At 36.2% G+C, this 18,162-nt stretch overlaps 1 protein-coding gene across 1 annotated transcript in view; it reads left to right on the forward strand.

Annotated features, from left to right (window-relative positions):
* Window positions 1-17,893, forward strand: part of RNF19A (ring finger protein 19A, RBR E3 ubiquitin protein ligase) — a 64,790-nt gene extending 46,897 nt beyond the window's left edge. Inside the window, exons 4-10 of the mRNA XM_028164300.2 lie at window positions 2,688-2,832; window positions 3,667-3,829; window positions 6,965-7,079; window positions 7,580-7,741; window positions 13,187-13,400; window positions 14,891-15,034; window positions 15,695-17,893. Coding sequence (XP_028020101.2) covers window positions 2,688-2,832; window positions 3,667-3,829; window positions 6,965-7,079; window positions 7,580-7,741; window positions 13,187-13,400; window positions 14,891-15,034; window positions 15,695-16,385 — 1,634 coding nt within the window. The 3' untranslated portion in view covers window positions 16,386-17,893. The remainder of the gene's footprint in view (window positions 1-2,687; window positions 2,833-3,666; window positions 3,830-6,964; window positions 7,080-7,579; window positions 7,742-13,186; window positions 13,401-14,890; window positions 15,035-15,694) is intronic.
* Window positions 17,894-18,162: the final 269 nt, after the last annotated feature.

Genomic DNA, 18,162 nt, shown 5'->3' on the forward strand with positions numbered 1-18,162 from the left:
TCTCAGAACAAAAGTTCAGTGGTAGTTTCCTTGATGTAATCTATAAAAAATTAAAACCTTGAACTTGGCTTTTCACTGACTTGTGGAAAGACAAGAGGAAAGGGAACTACCATCTGAAATAGTTTTATTAATTCCTGTTGTTCTAGATATCGTGGTATTTTTTGGTCTCTCATTATCATGATACATTAAAAAATAGTCTGCACTTTTAATAATAATTGCTTGGTATAATAATAATAATTGGTTGGCTATTTCTTTCTAATCAGTTACCTGAAGTTAAATAAGTATGCTTAATTATATGGTACATTAAATAATTTCTATTATGATTATATTTGTCTTTAAACTCTGACAGTATTGCATCTACATGAGACTCTTATAGCTACCAGGGAGTTAACACACTTTGAGTTACTGCATTTTAAATGAAACACATATTTTTCATTTTTGTCTTTATGAAAATATATTTAATTGGCTCAGCTCCCCACCTACCTCTATCCCCTATTACTACCACCCCTAAAGATAATCACTGTTAACATTTTGTTGTAAGTCGTTATAGGCAATGTGGCAGGGGCAGGGGAGTTTCAAAACAAGTTTTGAGAACATAATATTTGGTAACCCAGTGTTTTTTTCTTAATATGACAATGGCACATAATTTAACAACGAATAGATATATAGTAACTTAAAAAGACAAAAGCTTTGCCAAACACTTTAAATAGAAATGGAAAACCTTTTTTTTTTTTTTTTTTTTTTTTGTGTAAAGGAGCTGTGGATTAATTGTTGCTTGGGGAGTGGGGCATCATTTGACCATCTAATCATTAAAACAATTTTATTTAGGATTTTTGCATTTTGAGACAATTTTGAAAGAAATACATTATCTAATGTGCACAGTAAAATTTTTTTTTCCAGTTTGTTGTTCCAGAAATGAGACAAAGCAGACAAAACAGCTTTTTGTAGACAAACAGGTATACAGAGAGTGAAAGCATGCAAGTACAAATATATAAAGAGACACATACCATTAGATTGCTTATGGTGTTAATTCTCTAACATGTAATCTTAGCATATTAAAAGGCTTTTTTGTGTTTTTAGAACCATGAAAATGAATGGGAATATCACCTGTCAGTTTGTTCTGAAGATTGCATATGTCAGAGCCAAAGCCTGAGTCTTTTTACTCTCACCTCTAATTGGGATATTTACTATTTGAGAATACTCTGAAATGAGGAAGTTTATCAATTAATATGCCACTTAAGCAGTTAGTATTAGCATTTCTTTAATTTAATGTACTAGCTATTATATTAGCTATAAAAGCCAACTTTTTTTCATTCATGCCCAGTGTTAAAAACATTTTCATGCAGACTTTGTGTTCTTTGGATCATTTAAATCATGACTTATGGATTTTTAAATTTTTATATTCTAGTAATTATGTGTTTTGGTCTGGCTGCATAGAATTGTCAGTTTGCTCAAAATTGTTTGAATCGTTAAAACAGTAATTGTGAGCATCAACCAGTTCTTAAGTTAAAAAACAGCTTTGGCCCTAAATGAAGCGCTAAGGAAACCTGAATTCACTGATAAAGCACAGGTAAAATTTGACCATAAAACTTGTAGAAAGGAAAATAGAATATAGCTTAATGCTTATCATGTAAGAAATTGGAACAAATACTTGAATTCAGTGGCTTGCACTATACATATCTTTTCTTAACTGTCTTATATGTAGTTCGAAAATACAGCTGATTACTAGTAACAGTAAATAATTACTGGTTGCTATTTAGATAGATGCCAAAGTTCAAAATAGTTGCATAATTTGAGATAACTCTTATTCTGTGTTAGCGATTCCTGAAGTTATGTACCACTTGATTGTAACTTGGCATCTTTGTGCATTGTAACCATATTACTATACATGAAGCATACCACAGCATTTGAATAAATGAATAAAATGGACAAAGTTAACTAATTAAAAACGGTCATGAGCATAACCAACAAATGGTTGCTTTAATTCTGAAACTATTTTCCATTAAGTGTTTATAACCATACAACCCTTACTTAACCTCTTGCCTCCTCCCTTTTATCTGAGTTCTGATTCTTTGCAAGGCCCATCTGTCTATTGTATGAATTAAAATACGAGAAAAAGGCTGCTTTTCTACAGATACCTGTATTATTTTTACAGTGCCTATAGTTGATGTTACCTAGAAGAGAGATGTAAACTCATAGTGCTTTTTTTATGTAGTGCTTCAGGTTACTCTCGAATTGTCACTTCCTGTTAGTATTCATTCACTAAAGGAATAGTATACAGAATATCTACATTTAATTTAAGTGGTGATGGTTAGAAAAGTCCTGGAACTTGAAGTGCTGCTCATTGAAGACAGCTGTGGGGTAGGGACAAAGACAAACTTTATATAGTTCCCGGTTTGCCTAGAGCTGCCCTTGGTTCTCATTTCTCTTTTTATTATTTTGTTATTCTTTATTCTCATTGTTCTGCTACTGTTGGAAAAATGTTTACAGTTTGAAAATTTAATGTAAAATATGTTCCTTTCCTTGGAAGGGAAAAAAAAGTGCTTTATATGCTAAAATTAGCAGGCTAAAGCTATCGGTTAACAAACTATACATGTTAAGATATTTTGGCAGTGCTATAATTATCTACTAGAAATTGTTATTTTTAGACCAGTCTTGTATACTAAACATGTCTATTTTCCTAATAGCTGATGATATAAAACCATGTCCACGGTGTGCTGCTTATATAATAAAGATGAATGATGGGAGCTGTAATCACATGACATGTGCTGTCTGTGGTTGTGAGTTTTGTTGGTTGTGTATGAAAGAAATCTCGGATTTACATTATCTAAGGTAAGCTTATAGAAGGGGCTATTTATATCTAAATATAATTTTATATTGTAAGACAAAAGAACTTTTTTTTGAAAAAGCATTATCCTTAGTATTTTTAAGCTTGGAATTTATATGATACTTGAAGAGATCTATTTTATTCTAGCTACATAAATTTAACAGGGACCCAATTATTGTGCCAGTCATTTGAGATTAATAACTAGTCAAAAATAGGAAACAGAAATTTCTTCTTTTTTTGTTTGGCTTTGTTTTGTTTGTCTGTTTTTTGGCTGCACCACGCAGCTTGTGGAATATTAGTTTCCCCGACCAGGAACTGAACCTGGGCCCGACAGTGAAAGCGCCAAGTCCTAACCACTGGACTGACAGGGAATTCCCGGCTTTGTTTTTTGTTAAAATAGAAAGTTAGCATTTAATACCCCATGTAATTATGGTAGGTCATAAATATTTCCATTTAATTTTCTCATATATAAATTTCCTCATTTAGACCACAGTGAGTTTATTATATAATCAGATAATTATGTGCCTAAAACAGGGATAAAATAAGCATATTTTGCATTAATTTACTCTTCAAAAACTAACCTAAGGTGTTGAGGCTAATGGAGGACTAAGGATAAATGTTTAACCTGAATCCCAGTTATCAGTATCCTTTTAATGTAATTTATGGTGGTTCTTACCTTGATTTTTTAGCTTTTAGTAAACTCAGAATTCAAAGAAAGGGGAAAAACCCCTCATTCCTAAATTTGAGAATTCTTTTATAGTCATTGCTGAATGTATTGCAGTAAATTGGTACTGTGATGTTTTGCAACAGTTACTTTACATTGTAATTTTTTCCTTTAGTCCATCAGGATGTACTTTTTGGGGGAAGAAACCCTGGAGCCGAAAGAAGAAAATATTGTGGCAGCTGGGAACACTTGTTGGTGCGCCCGTAGGAATTGCTTTAATAGCTGGCATTGCTATCCCTGCCATGATTATTGGCATTCCTGTATATGTGGGCCGTAAGGTAAAATGCTTGATTCCTTGTTAATTAATTATCTTATTTAAAATTTTTAGATTTAGGATTGATGGTTTTGCTTTGTGTTTGTTTTGTTTTTTATTTGTTTATTTGTTTTGAAAGACTAAGGTCATTTTTAGTATCTTAAGTGTAAAACAGTTACTATTTTTTCATAAGGTAATAAATTTTCAGTGTTTGGCAAGCTTATATGTATGCATAAAAAGTAGACTTGCTTTAAAATTATCTGAATCTGAAAACTTCAGTACATTTGCATTATAAATTTTACATATAAAATATTAAAGAATCCACACCTGACATTTTTTCTCATGGGTATGTCCTTGTGAAGTCAGGTCTATAAGGTTAATAGAGAAATAACATATGCCCTCAGGCAAAGAATAATTAGCCAGTTCCTGAATTATTTCCAACTTCAATTCAAAGTTTTTTTTTCTTCAGGTTACTGCTATTAGTAAATAAACTATTTTGTAGATTACAACAATTTTGTGAAAGTCCGAACACCCAATACTTGCCACTGGCCTGAGTGATGGATCATACTTCATTGGCTAAGCAAATAATTATTTTTTGAAAGATTAAAGGGATAATTTACAAAGTGGCTAAGAAGTCTGCTGCTGCCTAAATTAGTAGAATATCAGAATTGAGAAGTAACCTCAGAAATTATCTAATCCCAACCCTGTACCCAAACAGAACAAAGTATAGGAATTTTAAAAAGGGGAACTAACATTTGTTGAGTTCTAACTGTGTGGTAGATATTTTATATACTTCAACTCATTTTAACCTCACAGCAATTTATATGTTACAATATTGAAGTTTAGGAAAATTTATGTAATTTATCTTTAGTTACACAGGAAGAAGCAGAGCTGGGATTTAAACCCAGATGCACAAATTCTTTATATAAGATCCCTGATAAATTTCAAGCTATCCATTTGGGCACTTCAGTGATGGGGAAACCACCAACTCATGAGGCAGCCCATTCTGTTGCCAGGGAGCTATAAGTATTAGAAAATTCTTATGTTGAGTCAGAATCCATTTCCCTTTTAATTGTTTCATTTAATTCTAGTTCTGACTTTAAGGACTCAAGACAAGGCTGATCCTCTTTCATACAACAGCCATGTTTTTTTATGTTCAACACATATTAATTTTATAATCAGAAATAACAGTACATACTGTTTTTTTAATTAGCTTGGGACTGAGGACAAACAGATATTTATGGGCCAAATGTTTATTTCAGAAGGTAATTGTTTAAAGTCCCAAACATAATACTGATTATAATAATTTTTCATAAGTTGTCCAAAGCAGGGTTTTGCCGAAAACAAAACTATTCAGATACTTAGAAGTAGAAGGGAAAGAAAGACTGTTGTACTGCATACACCTACAAATAATTTATAGAGGAGAGATTATTTACCTCATTGTTCAGTCTTAGGTGCAGTAACAAGTCTCCTTTTTTCAAACCTGTACTCAAATGGTTGCAAGTTGATGAATTAGTTTTCCATTGAAACAGTGTTCTCTGGGGTGTGTAGGGTTATAAACCAGCCCAGGAAAACCTATTAAATTGATAACGTACCTAAAAGCTGAGCCTTTCTTTACAATAACAAATAGAAAATGTGGCACAAAATAGTAAAACAGAAAAAATTAAGTTGAACCAGAAGTAGTGGGATGATATGATCACTGTAATTGAACATTGGTGCTTGAGGATGCAGAATTTTCTGGAAGACTCTCCTGGCAGCCTGCCTTTGCAGTCTGCTCCATCAGTTTGTAGCTTTGGCTTTTTTCTGCTTCAGTGCTGAGTTTTGTAGGAATGGGAGTGGCGAGGAACAGGTATTAGCTAGAGTACTGAAGGATAATGAAAGGTACTTTGGGAAGGTCTGCCATCTCTGCCTGTATGGACTATTTAGGAAGTGTAGAGACCTATTCCCTGGAACATATAGTCAGTTCTGGGAAACAGAATTCTGACTAGGAAATAGAAATGTTCCTTGTCCCATGCATGTTTTGCCCACCTCCCCATCCCAGCTTTTTCACTGTTTAATACATCCCATAAGATTCATTGTACTTTACAGCCTTCAAAATAACCACATAATAATGATAGATTACTTTATTATGCCTCATCTGTAATATTGTTTTTAAGTCAAGTATTTTACTTTAGAGACTACCTGTACACTTTTGAGGCTGTTTTGAATCTGTCTTGAAACAGGGGGAAATGTACTTTATTAGCTTTAGCCCTTGAAAATCACAAGAACAAAGATACTGAGTTATTTCCTGAAATTCATATAATATCTCACAAGTAACTTTCATGGTGATATTAAGTTCTGTTTATTAACAACACCTGTACTCTGCAAAGATGCCAAGTAGATCTAACTCCTGTCCTCTAGCAATAGTATTTGTTCTTTTTTTCTCTCTGTACCCTTACTTTGAGCTATAAATGAGAGCCCAGGATCCTGAGTCATTTGATAACATTGTTCTTCATAAAAAGGGATCTGAGAAAAAATTGATTCTATTTAGTGATGTTTGCCTATTAGTACTGCCTTTTAAGGTCAGGTTTTTTTTGTTTTTTTTATTTTTTATTTTTTTTAACATCTTTATTGGAGTATAATTGCTTTACAATGGTGTGTTAGTTTCTGCTTTATAACAAAGTGAATCAGCTATACATATTGCTTTTTTTTTAAAGACTGTGTAAACCTCTCCTAGGAGCCAATATTTACTAATTAGGGATGCTTATTTAGAAATCTGTGCAATGATACATTTCTTAGAAGTAATCCTATTGATCAAACATCCAACTCATAAATATGTTGAAAATAATGTTCTTAATTCCTTCTTCTTTGCTCAAAACATGATTTATACTGTTCTTGAATAAGATTATAAGGACTACTTTTACTCAAGATTGTTTAAACACAGAGTAAAATCTATTAAATCACTGTCTTATGTAACCAAATTATTACTAAGGAGCAAATTATGTGTAAGAATATGGTTTAAGAACAATAATATGTTTACCTTGAATTTGGACACTTAACTATGAAATTATAAGGTAAATCACTTTAAACTTCTAACAAATGTAGGTCTATTTCATTTAAATTAAATATGTAATATTTTTTTTCTTTAACCCATCACCCCCATTTTTCTTTTTAATTCAAGATTCACAATCGATATGAAGGCAAGGATGTTTCAAAGCACAAACGGAATTTGGCCATAGCAGGTGGTGTAACATTGTCTGTAATCGTATCTCCAGTTGTAGCTGCAGTAACTGTAGGTAAGAAATGCTTAAAAATTCTAATTACCTCAAATTTTATAGAATTAAAGTTTTGTGGAAGAATTTTGAAAAACAGCATTATATTGTTGAAGAGTTACTTTTTTAAAATTTATTTAGGGACAGTTTGAGCCTACAGAAAGCCTCTCATTCTGTAACTATATTGGTTAAAAGTAATATAAACTCAAGAGCCTAGCCTTGGGGATAGTTGGTAAATTATTAGTGGTTAATATCCCTTCCTCCCCACCAAAATACCGTTTAGAGCCCTGGCACTGAAAAAGAAAAAAGATTTACATCTTTTTTTTAACCTCATATGTGTCACCTGAGGCTAGAAGCTTTGAATCTGCTTGCATCCTTTAATAGTTGGGTAAATCCGCTTTTGGCAAGAGTTGCAGAACCCTAACACTTTTCTCCTGTACACCTTCTCTTGAAAAGACTTTCTGAAATGTGTGTTTCTGTAATTTATTTTTTGGTTTGTAATGACCAATTTAATTCCTCTTTAGGTATTGGTGTTCCTATTATGTTAGCTTATGTCTATGGTGTTGTTCCGATTTCTCTCTGTCGAAGCGGAGGTTGTGGAGTCTCAGCAGGCAATGGAAAAGGAGTCAGGATTGAATTTGATGATGAAAATGATATAAATGTTGGTGGGACAAACACAGCTGTAGGTAAGTCCTTTCAGCAAAGGAAGAAAATGTACTTACTAGTAGTAATAGTGTAAGGCTATAGGTAACATGCAAGTCAGAATTCCCATTGCTCTCTTACTAGCCCTAATAGTATTCACCCAGAAGTACATCAGAGAAATGAGCTGCTGAGGAAAGGTGAATGGATGAAAGAGGGTGGAATGGTTCTGGGTACCTATAACCTCCGAGGGAAATGTAATGTCTTAGAAATTCTAGACTTTAATTTTGTGTAAAATGTTACAAGTCAATAATAAAAGGACAGAAGAGAACTGCAGCTCATAAAAGAAGAAATGCAGATGCCCAATGAGTAGAAAATATCTTGAACCTAATGTTATTCAAAGAAATAGGAATTATAACAAAAACTGGAACATACAAAGGCCCTCATAGACTACCATTAGGAGTACAAGTTAATAAACTTTTTAAAATGTGCGTGTTCTTGTTAAAGAAATTCCCACAGTTCTCATTAAAGAAATTGTCTTAGGGAAGTACAGGCATACCTTGGAGATGTTGTAGGTTCGGTTCCAGACCACCACAATAAAGCAAATATCACAATAAAGCAAGACATGAATTTTTGGGTTTCCCACTGCATATAAAAGTTATGTTTACACTACTGTATATTAAGTATCTACCTTAATTTAAAAATACTTTATTGCTAAAAAATTTTAATCATCATGTGAGCCTTCAGCAAATCATAATCTTTCTGCCAGTGGAGGTGGCTAGAGTACTTTAGGTGGCTAGAGTACACCAGATGTTGGTGGCTGCTGACTGATCAGGGTGGTGGTTACTGAAGGCTGGGGTGGCTGTGGGAATTTCTTAAAATACGACAACAGTGAAGTTTGCCGTATCAATTGGCTCTTCCTTTCATGAATGATTTCACATGCAATGCAGTTTGGTAGCATTTTACCCACAGTAGAACTTCTTTCAAAATTGGAGTCAGTCCTCTCAAGTCCTGCCACTGCTTTATCAACTAAATTTATGTAATATTCTACATCCTTTGTTGTCATTTCAACAGTCTTCATAGCGTCTTCGACAGGAGTAGATTCTATCTCAAGAAACCACCTTCTTTGCTTATCCATCAGGAGCAACTACTCATTCATGAAAGTTTTATCATGAGATTGCAGCAGTTCAGTCACATCTTCAGGCTGCACTTCTAGTTCTCTTGCTCTTTCCACCACATCTGTAGTTACCTTCTCCACTGAAGTCTTGAACCCCTCAGAGTCATCCATGACAGTTGGAATCAGCTTCTTTCCAACTCCTGTTAATGTCGATATTTTGACCACTTCCCATGAAACTGTGAATGTTCTTAATGGCATCTAGAATGGTGAATCCTTTCCAGAAGGTTTTCAATTTACTTTGTCCAGATTCATCAGAGGACTCATTGTCTGTGGCAGCTATAGCCTTACAGAATGTATTTCTTAAATCATAAGACTTGAAATTTGAAATGACTTCTTGATCTGTGGGCTGCAGAATGGGTGTTATGTTTGCGGGCATGAAAACATTAATCTTGTCCTACATCTCCATCAGAGCTCTTGGGTCACCAGGTGCATTGTCAATGAACCAGTAATATTTTGAAAGGAATCTTTTTTTTCCTGAGCAGTAGGTCTCAATAGTGGGCTTAAAATATTCAGTAAGCTATGTTGTAAATAGATGTGCTGTCATCCAGGATTTGTTGTTCCATTTATAGAGCACAAGCAGAGTAGATTTAGCCTAATTCCTAAGGGCCCTAGGATTTTTGGAATGGTAAATGAGCATTGGCTTCAACTTCAAGTCACCAGCTGCACTGGCCCCTGATAAGAGGGTCATCCTGTCCTTTGAAGCTTCAAAGCCAGCCACTGACTTCTCCTCTCTAGCTATGAGAGTCCTGGACAGCATCTTCTTCCAATATAAGGTGTTTCATCTGTATTAAAAATCTGTTATTTAGTGTAGCTACCTTCATTAAGCATCTTAACTAGATCTTCTGGATAACTTGCTGCAGCTTCTACATCAGCACTTGCTGCTTCACCTTGCATTTTTATGTTATGGAGATGGCTTCTCTCCTTAAAGCTCATGAACCAACTCTGCTAGCTTCAAACTTTTCTTCTGCAGTGTCCTCACCTCTCTCAGCCTTTGTAGAATTAAAGACAGTTAGGGCCTTGTTCTGGATTAGGCTTTGGCTTGAGGGAATGTTGTGGCTGTTCTGATCTTCTATCCAAACGACTACAGCTTTCTCCATATCAGCAATAGGCGGTTTCGCTTTCTTATCATTAACGTGTTCACTGGAGTAGGACTTTTAATTTCTTTCAAGACTTTTCCTTTGCGTTCACAGCTTGGCTAAATGGCACAGAAGGCCTAGCCTTTCAGCCTGCCCTGGCCTTCGATGTACCTTCCTCACTAAGCTTAATCATTTCTACCTTCTGATTTAAAGTGAGAGATGTGCAATTCTTCTTTTCACTTAAACATTTAAGAGGCCATTGTAGGGTTATTAATTGGCCTAATTTCAATATTGTTGTGTCTTAGGGAATAGGGAGGCCCGAGGAGAAGGGAGAGAGATGGGGGAACAGCCCATTGGTGGAGTGGTCAGAACACGTACACATTTATCAGTTAAGTTAGCTGTCATATATGGGTGCAGTTCATGGCACCCCAAAACAATGACAACAGTAACATGAAAGGTCACTGATCACAGATCGCCATAACAAATATAATAATAATGAAAAAGTTTGCAGTATTCCAAGAATTACCAAAATGTGACACAGACGCAAAGTGAGCAAATGATGTTGGGAAAATGGCGCTGATAGACTTGCTTAAAGCAGGGTTGTCACAAACCTTTCACTTGTTTAAAAAACAAAACATACAGTATCTTTTTTTCTTTTTTTTTTTTAAATTAATTTATTTATTTTTGGCTGTGTTGGGTCTTTGGTGCTGCGCGCGGGCTTTGTCTAATTGCAGCGAGCGGGGGCTACTCTTCGTTGTGGTGCACGGGCTTCTCATTGCGGTGGTTTCTCTTGTTATGGAGCACGGGCTCTAGGCGCGCGGGCTTCAGTAGTTCTGGCGCGTGGGCTTAGTTGCTCCACGGCGTGTGGGCTCTTCCCGGACCAGGGCTCGAATACGTGTCCCCTGCATTGGCAGGTGGATTCTTAACTACTGCGCCACCAGGGAAGTCCCAGCACAGTATCTTTGAAGCACAATAAACTGAGGTTTGCCTGTAATGAGGCATATGTGCAAAGATAATGTTCTCTTCCTTACCTCCCGTTCTCTTGAACTCACTCCAATCAGATTTTGGTCCCTTCCATTCCAAAATTTCCTCTCTACCACTCCACCAAAGCAGAGTCACCAGTCACCTCCATGTTACTAAATATAGTGGTCAATTCTTGATTTTCACCTTACTGTAACAGTACACCTGACATGGTAGAGCATGCCCTCCTTCGTAAAACATTTTCTGTACTTGTTTTCTGGATAACCACTTCTCATCTCATCATATCTCCTGGCCACTCCTTCTCAGTTTTCTTTGCTGGTTCATTTTCCTCTCCTAACCTCTAAATTTTGGAGTTTCCTAGGGCTCTCAGTTCTCAGATTTCTCTTCTTTATCTACACTCACTCCCTAGGTAATCTCCTCTGTTAAATAATATATAGACAAACCACTCTTCAGTTTATGTTTAGGCTAGAACTGTCCTCTAAACTTCAATTTGTATATCTAACTCTTCTACCTAAGCGGCACCGGAACGTCTAACAAGAATTCCAAGCTTAACTTCTCTGTAACCAGACTCTTCACTCTAAAACCTGTTTTCCTCTCAGTCATCCTTCCCTTGTTAAGTAGCCTCTTCATTCTTGCTGTTGCTGTGCCAGAACCTTTGCTGATGATGACTCTCCCTTCTCCCTTGTTACCCTACGTCTGATCCGTCAGCAAGTTCTGCTGCTTCCTTCAGTATTTAGCCATAATTCCACCATTTCTCACCATCCCTACTGCTATTCCACTAGTCCAAGCTACTCCCTTTTATCCTGGGTTATAGTAATAGCCTCTTAAGTGATCCATCAGCTTTCAGCTTCCACTCACCATTCCACATAATGATATTTCTAAAACATAAGTTAGATCTAACTTGTGTTCAGAATTCTCCCAATGCTTCTAACTGTACCGGGGGCAGGGGGATGGAATCCACAGTCCCTACCATGGCCCATAAGTCCCCCTCTGGTCTTTCCTGAGCTACATCTCTGAACCCTTCCCTTGTACCACCTGTCCTTAATGTTGAGGATGCCAAACATACTTCCACTTATAGGCTTTTAAACTTGCAGTTTCCTCTGCCTGGAATACTCTTCCCCCAGATAATTTCATGGCTCACCTCTTCACTTCCTTTGAGTCTCTACAGGTGTTACTTATCCGAGAGGTCTTCTCTGATCATACTGTATAAAACAGTACACAGGCGCTTGCGTGTGCACACACGCACCTGCACTCCTCATCACTCTCTCTCCCCTTTACTCTGCTTTATTTTTTCTCATAGCATTTATCACCATATAATTTTATTTATTGCTCTCCCCAGCTAGAATGTAAGCTTTTTGAGGGCAGGTTGTTCGTCTCTTTGATCCACTGTGTCCCCAGTACTTAGAAACAGAGTTGGGTTATATAATAGGAACTCAAATATTGGAGCAAATAAATAAATCCTCCAATATAAAGCCTGTGAAAAGTACTGTAAGATTGGAATATAGTGGTATCCGATCTTGAAATAGCTTGTAGACAGTCAGAACTGTGGAATATATCAAGAAGTCAACTTTTGGCCCATTCTTATTGACCTAGAGAATACTGAGCTCTTTAAATGACACCCTTATTGAAAACTGTCACATAATTTTTCTCAAAGTCAGCTAAATTCTTCAACCATCAGGTTCCTTATAGAATTCCTTAATCTTCTCAATTTTTTTGTAAAGTACAGGCATACTTCATTTTATTGCACTTTGCAGCTAATTACATTTTTTGCAGATTGAAGGCTTGTGGCAACCCTGAGTTGTCAGATGATGGTTAGCATTTTTTTTAGCAATAAAGTATTTTTTAATCACTGTATGTACATTTTTTTAGACCTAATGCTATTGCACACTTTAGTATAGTGTAAACATAACTTTTATATGCATTGGAAAACCCAGAAATTCATGTGACTCACTTTATTGTTATATTTGCTTTATTGCCATGGTCTGGAACCAAACCCACAATACATATCTCCAAGGTATGCCTGTAGTGATCATTTAAAACTGAGGGCGTCCTTAATCCAACTTTACCCTGTGAGATATTTCCCTTTACTCTTATCCCACGGTTATGTTATGTGTCCCTGACTGCAGACACCTTTTCTATTCCTGTGTATGTTTTATACTTAATATGAAAATATGTCCTATCTGAAATCATGGCAGACTTTATGGAGAGGGAAATCAATAATCACACTTATTTAATTTCTTTGACATATTTGCATTTAGACACAACTTCAGTAGCAGAAGCAAGACACAACCCTAGCATAGGGGAGGGAAGTGTTGGTGGTTTGACGGGCAGTTTGAGTGCAAGTGGAAGCCACATGGACCGAATAGGAGCCATCCGGGACAACCTGAGTGAGACGGCCAGCACCATGGCTCTCGCTGGGGCCAGCATCACCGGGAGTCTGTCAGGAAGTGCCATGGTAAACTGCTTTCACAGGTGAGAAGGCTGTGCTGTGCTTTGTTTTGTTTTGTTTTTGCCTTAACTACAAATTATTAATTATTATAGATGAGGAGAGTTTTGAACACAAAGCATGATGATGACATATAATCCTACTGTGTCAGGGTTGCAAACAGTAAGGTTTCAAAAACTGAAATTTAGTGGTACACAGTGAGGAAGGAGATTTGATGAGGTAAAAACCAAGTCTAAGGGATAACATTATGCCATTTTTTTCACTGCACTTGTCAGATGTTATGTTATGAGACAGTGCTGGAGCTGCTTCGGTGAATACTGTAAAGGCAGTGATTAAGCTTGGACCTTACCTCTGGAGGTGGCCACAGCTGTTAGGAAATGAGACACTGGCTGAAGCCTGGCGGAGCAGGTGGAGTCAGGATATCCGGAAATGCACGAACTGAGGCCAAGAGAGTCTGCCTGGGTCCTTTTATGTATTAATGGTTATTTAATTCTCACGAAGTCTTTTACCCAAATCCATGTAGATAAGTAGGATAAGTTAAAGCATTTTTATGTTCTCTTGTTTCCTCTTTAATTCACTTTTCTTTACTTCTGTTTATTAGCTTTGGGGGTTTTTCTAAACGTAGGGGAGAGTACATGAATTAAAAGATAAATCAGTTATATTTATCTTATTTTTAGGTAGTGTGCTTTTAAACACAAACTCTTAAGTTATAGTGGTGTATATTATGTCTCTTTTTTTGATAAATTTATTTATTTATTTTTGGCTGCGTTGGGTCTGCTGCTGCAGGCGGGCTTTCTCTAGTTGTGGGGAGCGGGGGCTACTCTTTGTTGTAGTGCATGGTCTTCTCACTGCGGTGGCTTCTCTTGTTGCAGCGCACGGGCTCTAGGTGCACGGGCTTCAATAGTTGTGGCTCGCAGGCTCTAGAGTGCAGGCTCAGTAGTTGCGGTGCACGGGCTTAGTTGTTCTGCGGCATGTGGGATCTTCCCGGACCAGGGCTCGAACCCGTATCCCCTGTGTTGGCAGGCAGATTCTTAACCACCACGCCACCAGGGACGTCCCTATTATGTCTTTTTTAAAGAGTCAGGTGTTAAATTTGGAACCATTTTTAATACATAGATGCCCAGGATTTTTTGAGTCACTGATTTGTCAGGTAGAATGGTTTTTAATGTGTTCCGATTTGGTGTTTTGCACTGAAGCGTGGCAAGCAAAGCACCACCTCATAAGTAAGAATATTGAAGCATGTTTAAGTTAAAATCCTTTATGTTCTTTTTGTATTACTCTGTTATTACCTTACTTGGCAAACAGCTAATTTTACCATTTTATCTGGTTGGCTGGTACTGTTCAATGTGCTGCAGTAGAATTTGAATAATCAAATAAAAGGAAACTTAAAAAAATAATGTTTATAGTTGTTTCTAAAATAGCTTCTTGTTACTAAATTATTTAAAGATACATTCTCGTATTATAGTACTGTTGATATTATATGTAATTTTCTTTTTCTAATACCCCTCTCTTTAAGGTTGGAAGTACAAGCAGATGTACAGAAAGAACGGTACAGTCTAAGTGGAGAATCTGGCACAGTCAGTTTGGGAACAGTTAGTGATAATGCCAGCACCAAGGCAATGGCAGGATCCATTCTGAATTCCTACATCCCATTGGACAAGTAAGGAAAAAATTGTTATCAAGTCAGAAGTACTTTTTAAATTAATTTGTAAAGAATTATCCCTGTCATTAGGCAAAATTATTGTGAATAATGGTTATCTACTATTAGGTTCTCTGCAAAAAGAAAGTGGTGAGATGTCCAGAATAGGCAGATCCATAGAGACAGAAAGTAGGTTAGTGGTTGCTAGGGTTTGGGGGGAGGGAAGAATGGGAACTGGCTGCTAATGGGTTTCTTTTGGGGATGATGAAAATGTTCTGAAGTTCAATAGTGGTGATGGTTGCAAACTCTGTGAATATACTATAAACCACTGAATTGTGCACTTTAAACAGGTGAATTTTATGATATGCAAATTATATCTCAATACAACTGTTCTGAAAAAAAAATGGAGAAGGTAGCATAGTACCTGGAATAGCATAAGCAATGAGTGTAGTTGCTTCTGTTTTATTTATTTTAAATTGAAGTATTATTTTAAAGATAGTCCTCTTATTTCAAGCAACTTTTTTCTATTAGTAGAATGTATCCTGCATTAATTTGTTCTAATAGCTTTTATATAGTCTTTGAAGTTTTCACACAGAAGCCTCTCCCCCTTTGCTGTCATTTGCATTTTTTTTTTTAAAAAGAGGAAGTCAGAAATTTATATGTGTTACTCTTATGTTCCAGAGAAGGCAACAGTATGGAGGTTCAGGTAGATATCGAGTCAAAGCCATCCAAATTCAGGCACAACAGTGGAAGCAGCAGTGTGGAGGATGGCAGTGCCACCCGAAGTCATCCTGGGGGTTCGTCCAGTGGCTTGCCTGAAGGTAAATCCAGTGCCACCAAGTGGTCCAAAGAAGCAGCAGCAGGAAAGAAATCAAAAAGTGGTAAATTGAGGAAAAAGAGTAACATGAAGATAAACGAGACCAGAGAGGACATGGATGCCCAGTTGTTAGAACAGCAGAGCACGAACTCAAGTGAATTTGAGGCGCCATCCCTCAGTGACAGCATGCCTTCTGTAGCAGATTCCCACTCTAGTCATTTTTCTGAATTTAGTTGTTCTGACCTAGAAAGCATGAAAACTTCTTGTAGTCATGGTTCCACTGATTATCACACCCGCTTTGCTACTGTTAACGTTCTTCCTGAGGTAGAAAACGACCGTCTGGAAAATTCCCCCCATCAATGTAGCATTTCTGTGCTTACTAAAACTGCTTCATGTTCAGAAGTTCCGCAGTTGAATCATATTGCTGAAGAACATGGTAACAGTGGAATAAAAACCAATATTGATTTATATTTTGGCAGTGCACTAAAAGAAGCAAATAACAACCACTCACATCAGACAATGGAATTAAAAGTTGCAATTCAGACTGATATATAGACCTATAAATGCTGCAAAATAATTACCACTTGAAAAACCTTGTTTGGAGCTGGCTGAACTACACGTGACTATTTTAAGTTTCAAGTTGCCAGCAAATGCTGGGTTACATAATCATAATGCAGATACATTTTCTGTGTTCAGCAACGCATTGTGTTTCATGTGGATCTTAATTACCAAACTATGAAATGAAGGCTTTAAAAGTGCATTATTGTAAGGACAGTAATTCTTAAGAGAATTATGTTTTGTGTGTTTGCCACAAAACATTGCTTGAAGCACATACTTGTGTATTTAGATAGAAATTTGGCTTAATTTATAATCAATATAAAATACTAATGCAGTTCTACAGCATTCTTATGAAGAGAACTTGAGGCTTAGGGCTAAGTGGTTAGTGACATTTTATTGAAACCACTAAAAGATACTGTTTAAAGAACCTTGCAGGTTACTCTCAGTATATGATATACTTTGTAACATTTCTATTCATAACTGGGCATAAATTTCATTTTTTTCTTCATATGCAGTGTGGATATATACAGCTTAATGCAGCCCATTTGCTACCATTTGGATACTTAGACACTTTGAGCAAGATTGTGGCAGTTTTTGCACAACTTTGAAATAGAAATACCTGGTCCCCTATATATCTTGTATATTGTTGCCATCTTAGAAGAAAAGTGTAAAAGTAGGTAATTAAGTATACTGACAGCACCAAATAAAATATATAAAACTGCAAAATAAAATTCCATTAGTTTATAAGTATTACAAAAAAGTCACCTTTCACTAAGGGGAAGTTTGCACCCCACTGATTCTTGGTGCCTTCAGAATAGAGTAGATTTTAAGGGCCTACTTGTTTGAGGGTTTTGCTGTATTGTTTTCCATAATGTCCTCTCTAGCCACCTTGGATTATGTAGAAAAATACAGGATAGAGAAACATAAATATGATTAACAATAACAATGCTGAAAAGTATTAGCCTACCAAAGACACACTCAGGCTTCAGTGAATAACTTTACATAACCTCAGTTTTTAGCACATGTATATCTTCTCCAATCATGAAATCAAAGCACGGTGCAGAGTTTGTACCAAGTACTAAGGAGGGGTCTGTATATGGCTGGCTTTATTTTCCTTTGCTTTTGTTTATGGAAGACGTTCAGCTGACATAAACAGAAGTTGGCCAAAATATTGCCTATACTGTTAACTTCCAGTATAATTCACTTAAATAAAACAGGCTAACCTCAGTGATAGCAGTTAAAGTATTCCATCTTATGTGTTTCTTTTAAGTATTACCATTATGGTGCTACAGAGCTTTTTCTTTTGATAAAAAGAAAAATGCCATGGGCTGCAGTCTTCTTTCATCATTTTTCTCACCAGGCCCATTAATATGCTTATAACACTAGTGCCAGTTATTTTATTTGATAATGCTTATTATGGTATTTGTATATTTGTCTGCATTCCAATTTTGTTCAATAGTGAGTGTGTAAACTGCATACATGAAATAAATGTAAATACTAATGTATCGCTGCCTTATGGTTTGTGCACTGACATTTTTATAAGAACAGGAATATTCATTTGCCATGTGGCAAATTCGTAAATATTGCAAGCCACTGAGAGGATTCTGCATTCTAGTCTCAGCCTAGAGGGAAGCATCTGCTGAACTTCTCAACAAACAATGTTAGAAACTATCCTTTCTTCATGTCGAATACCTGCCTTTCCTCCAGAAAGAAGCTGCTTTATTCATCAACATAAATTCATTTTTTTAAAGGATGTTGGTTGAAAAGTAAATAG

This window comes from Balaenoptera acutorostrata, chromosome 17 (genome assembly GCF_949987535.1).
Source record: "Balaenoptera acutorostrata chromosome 17, mBalAcu1.1, whole genome shotgun sequence".
Taxonomy (NCBI): Eukaryota; Metazoa; Chordata; class Mammalia; order Artiodactyla; family Balaenopteridae; genus Balaenoptera; species Balaenoptera acutorostrata.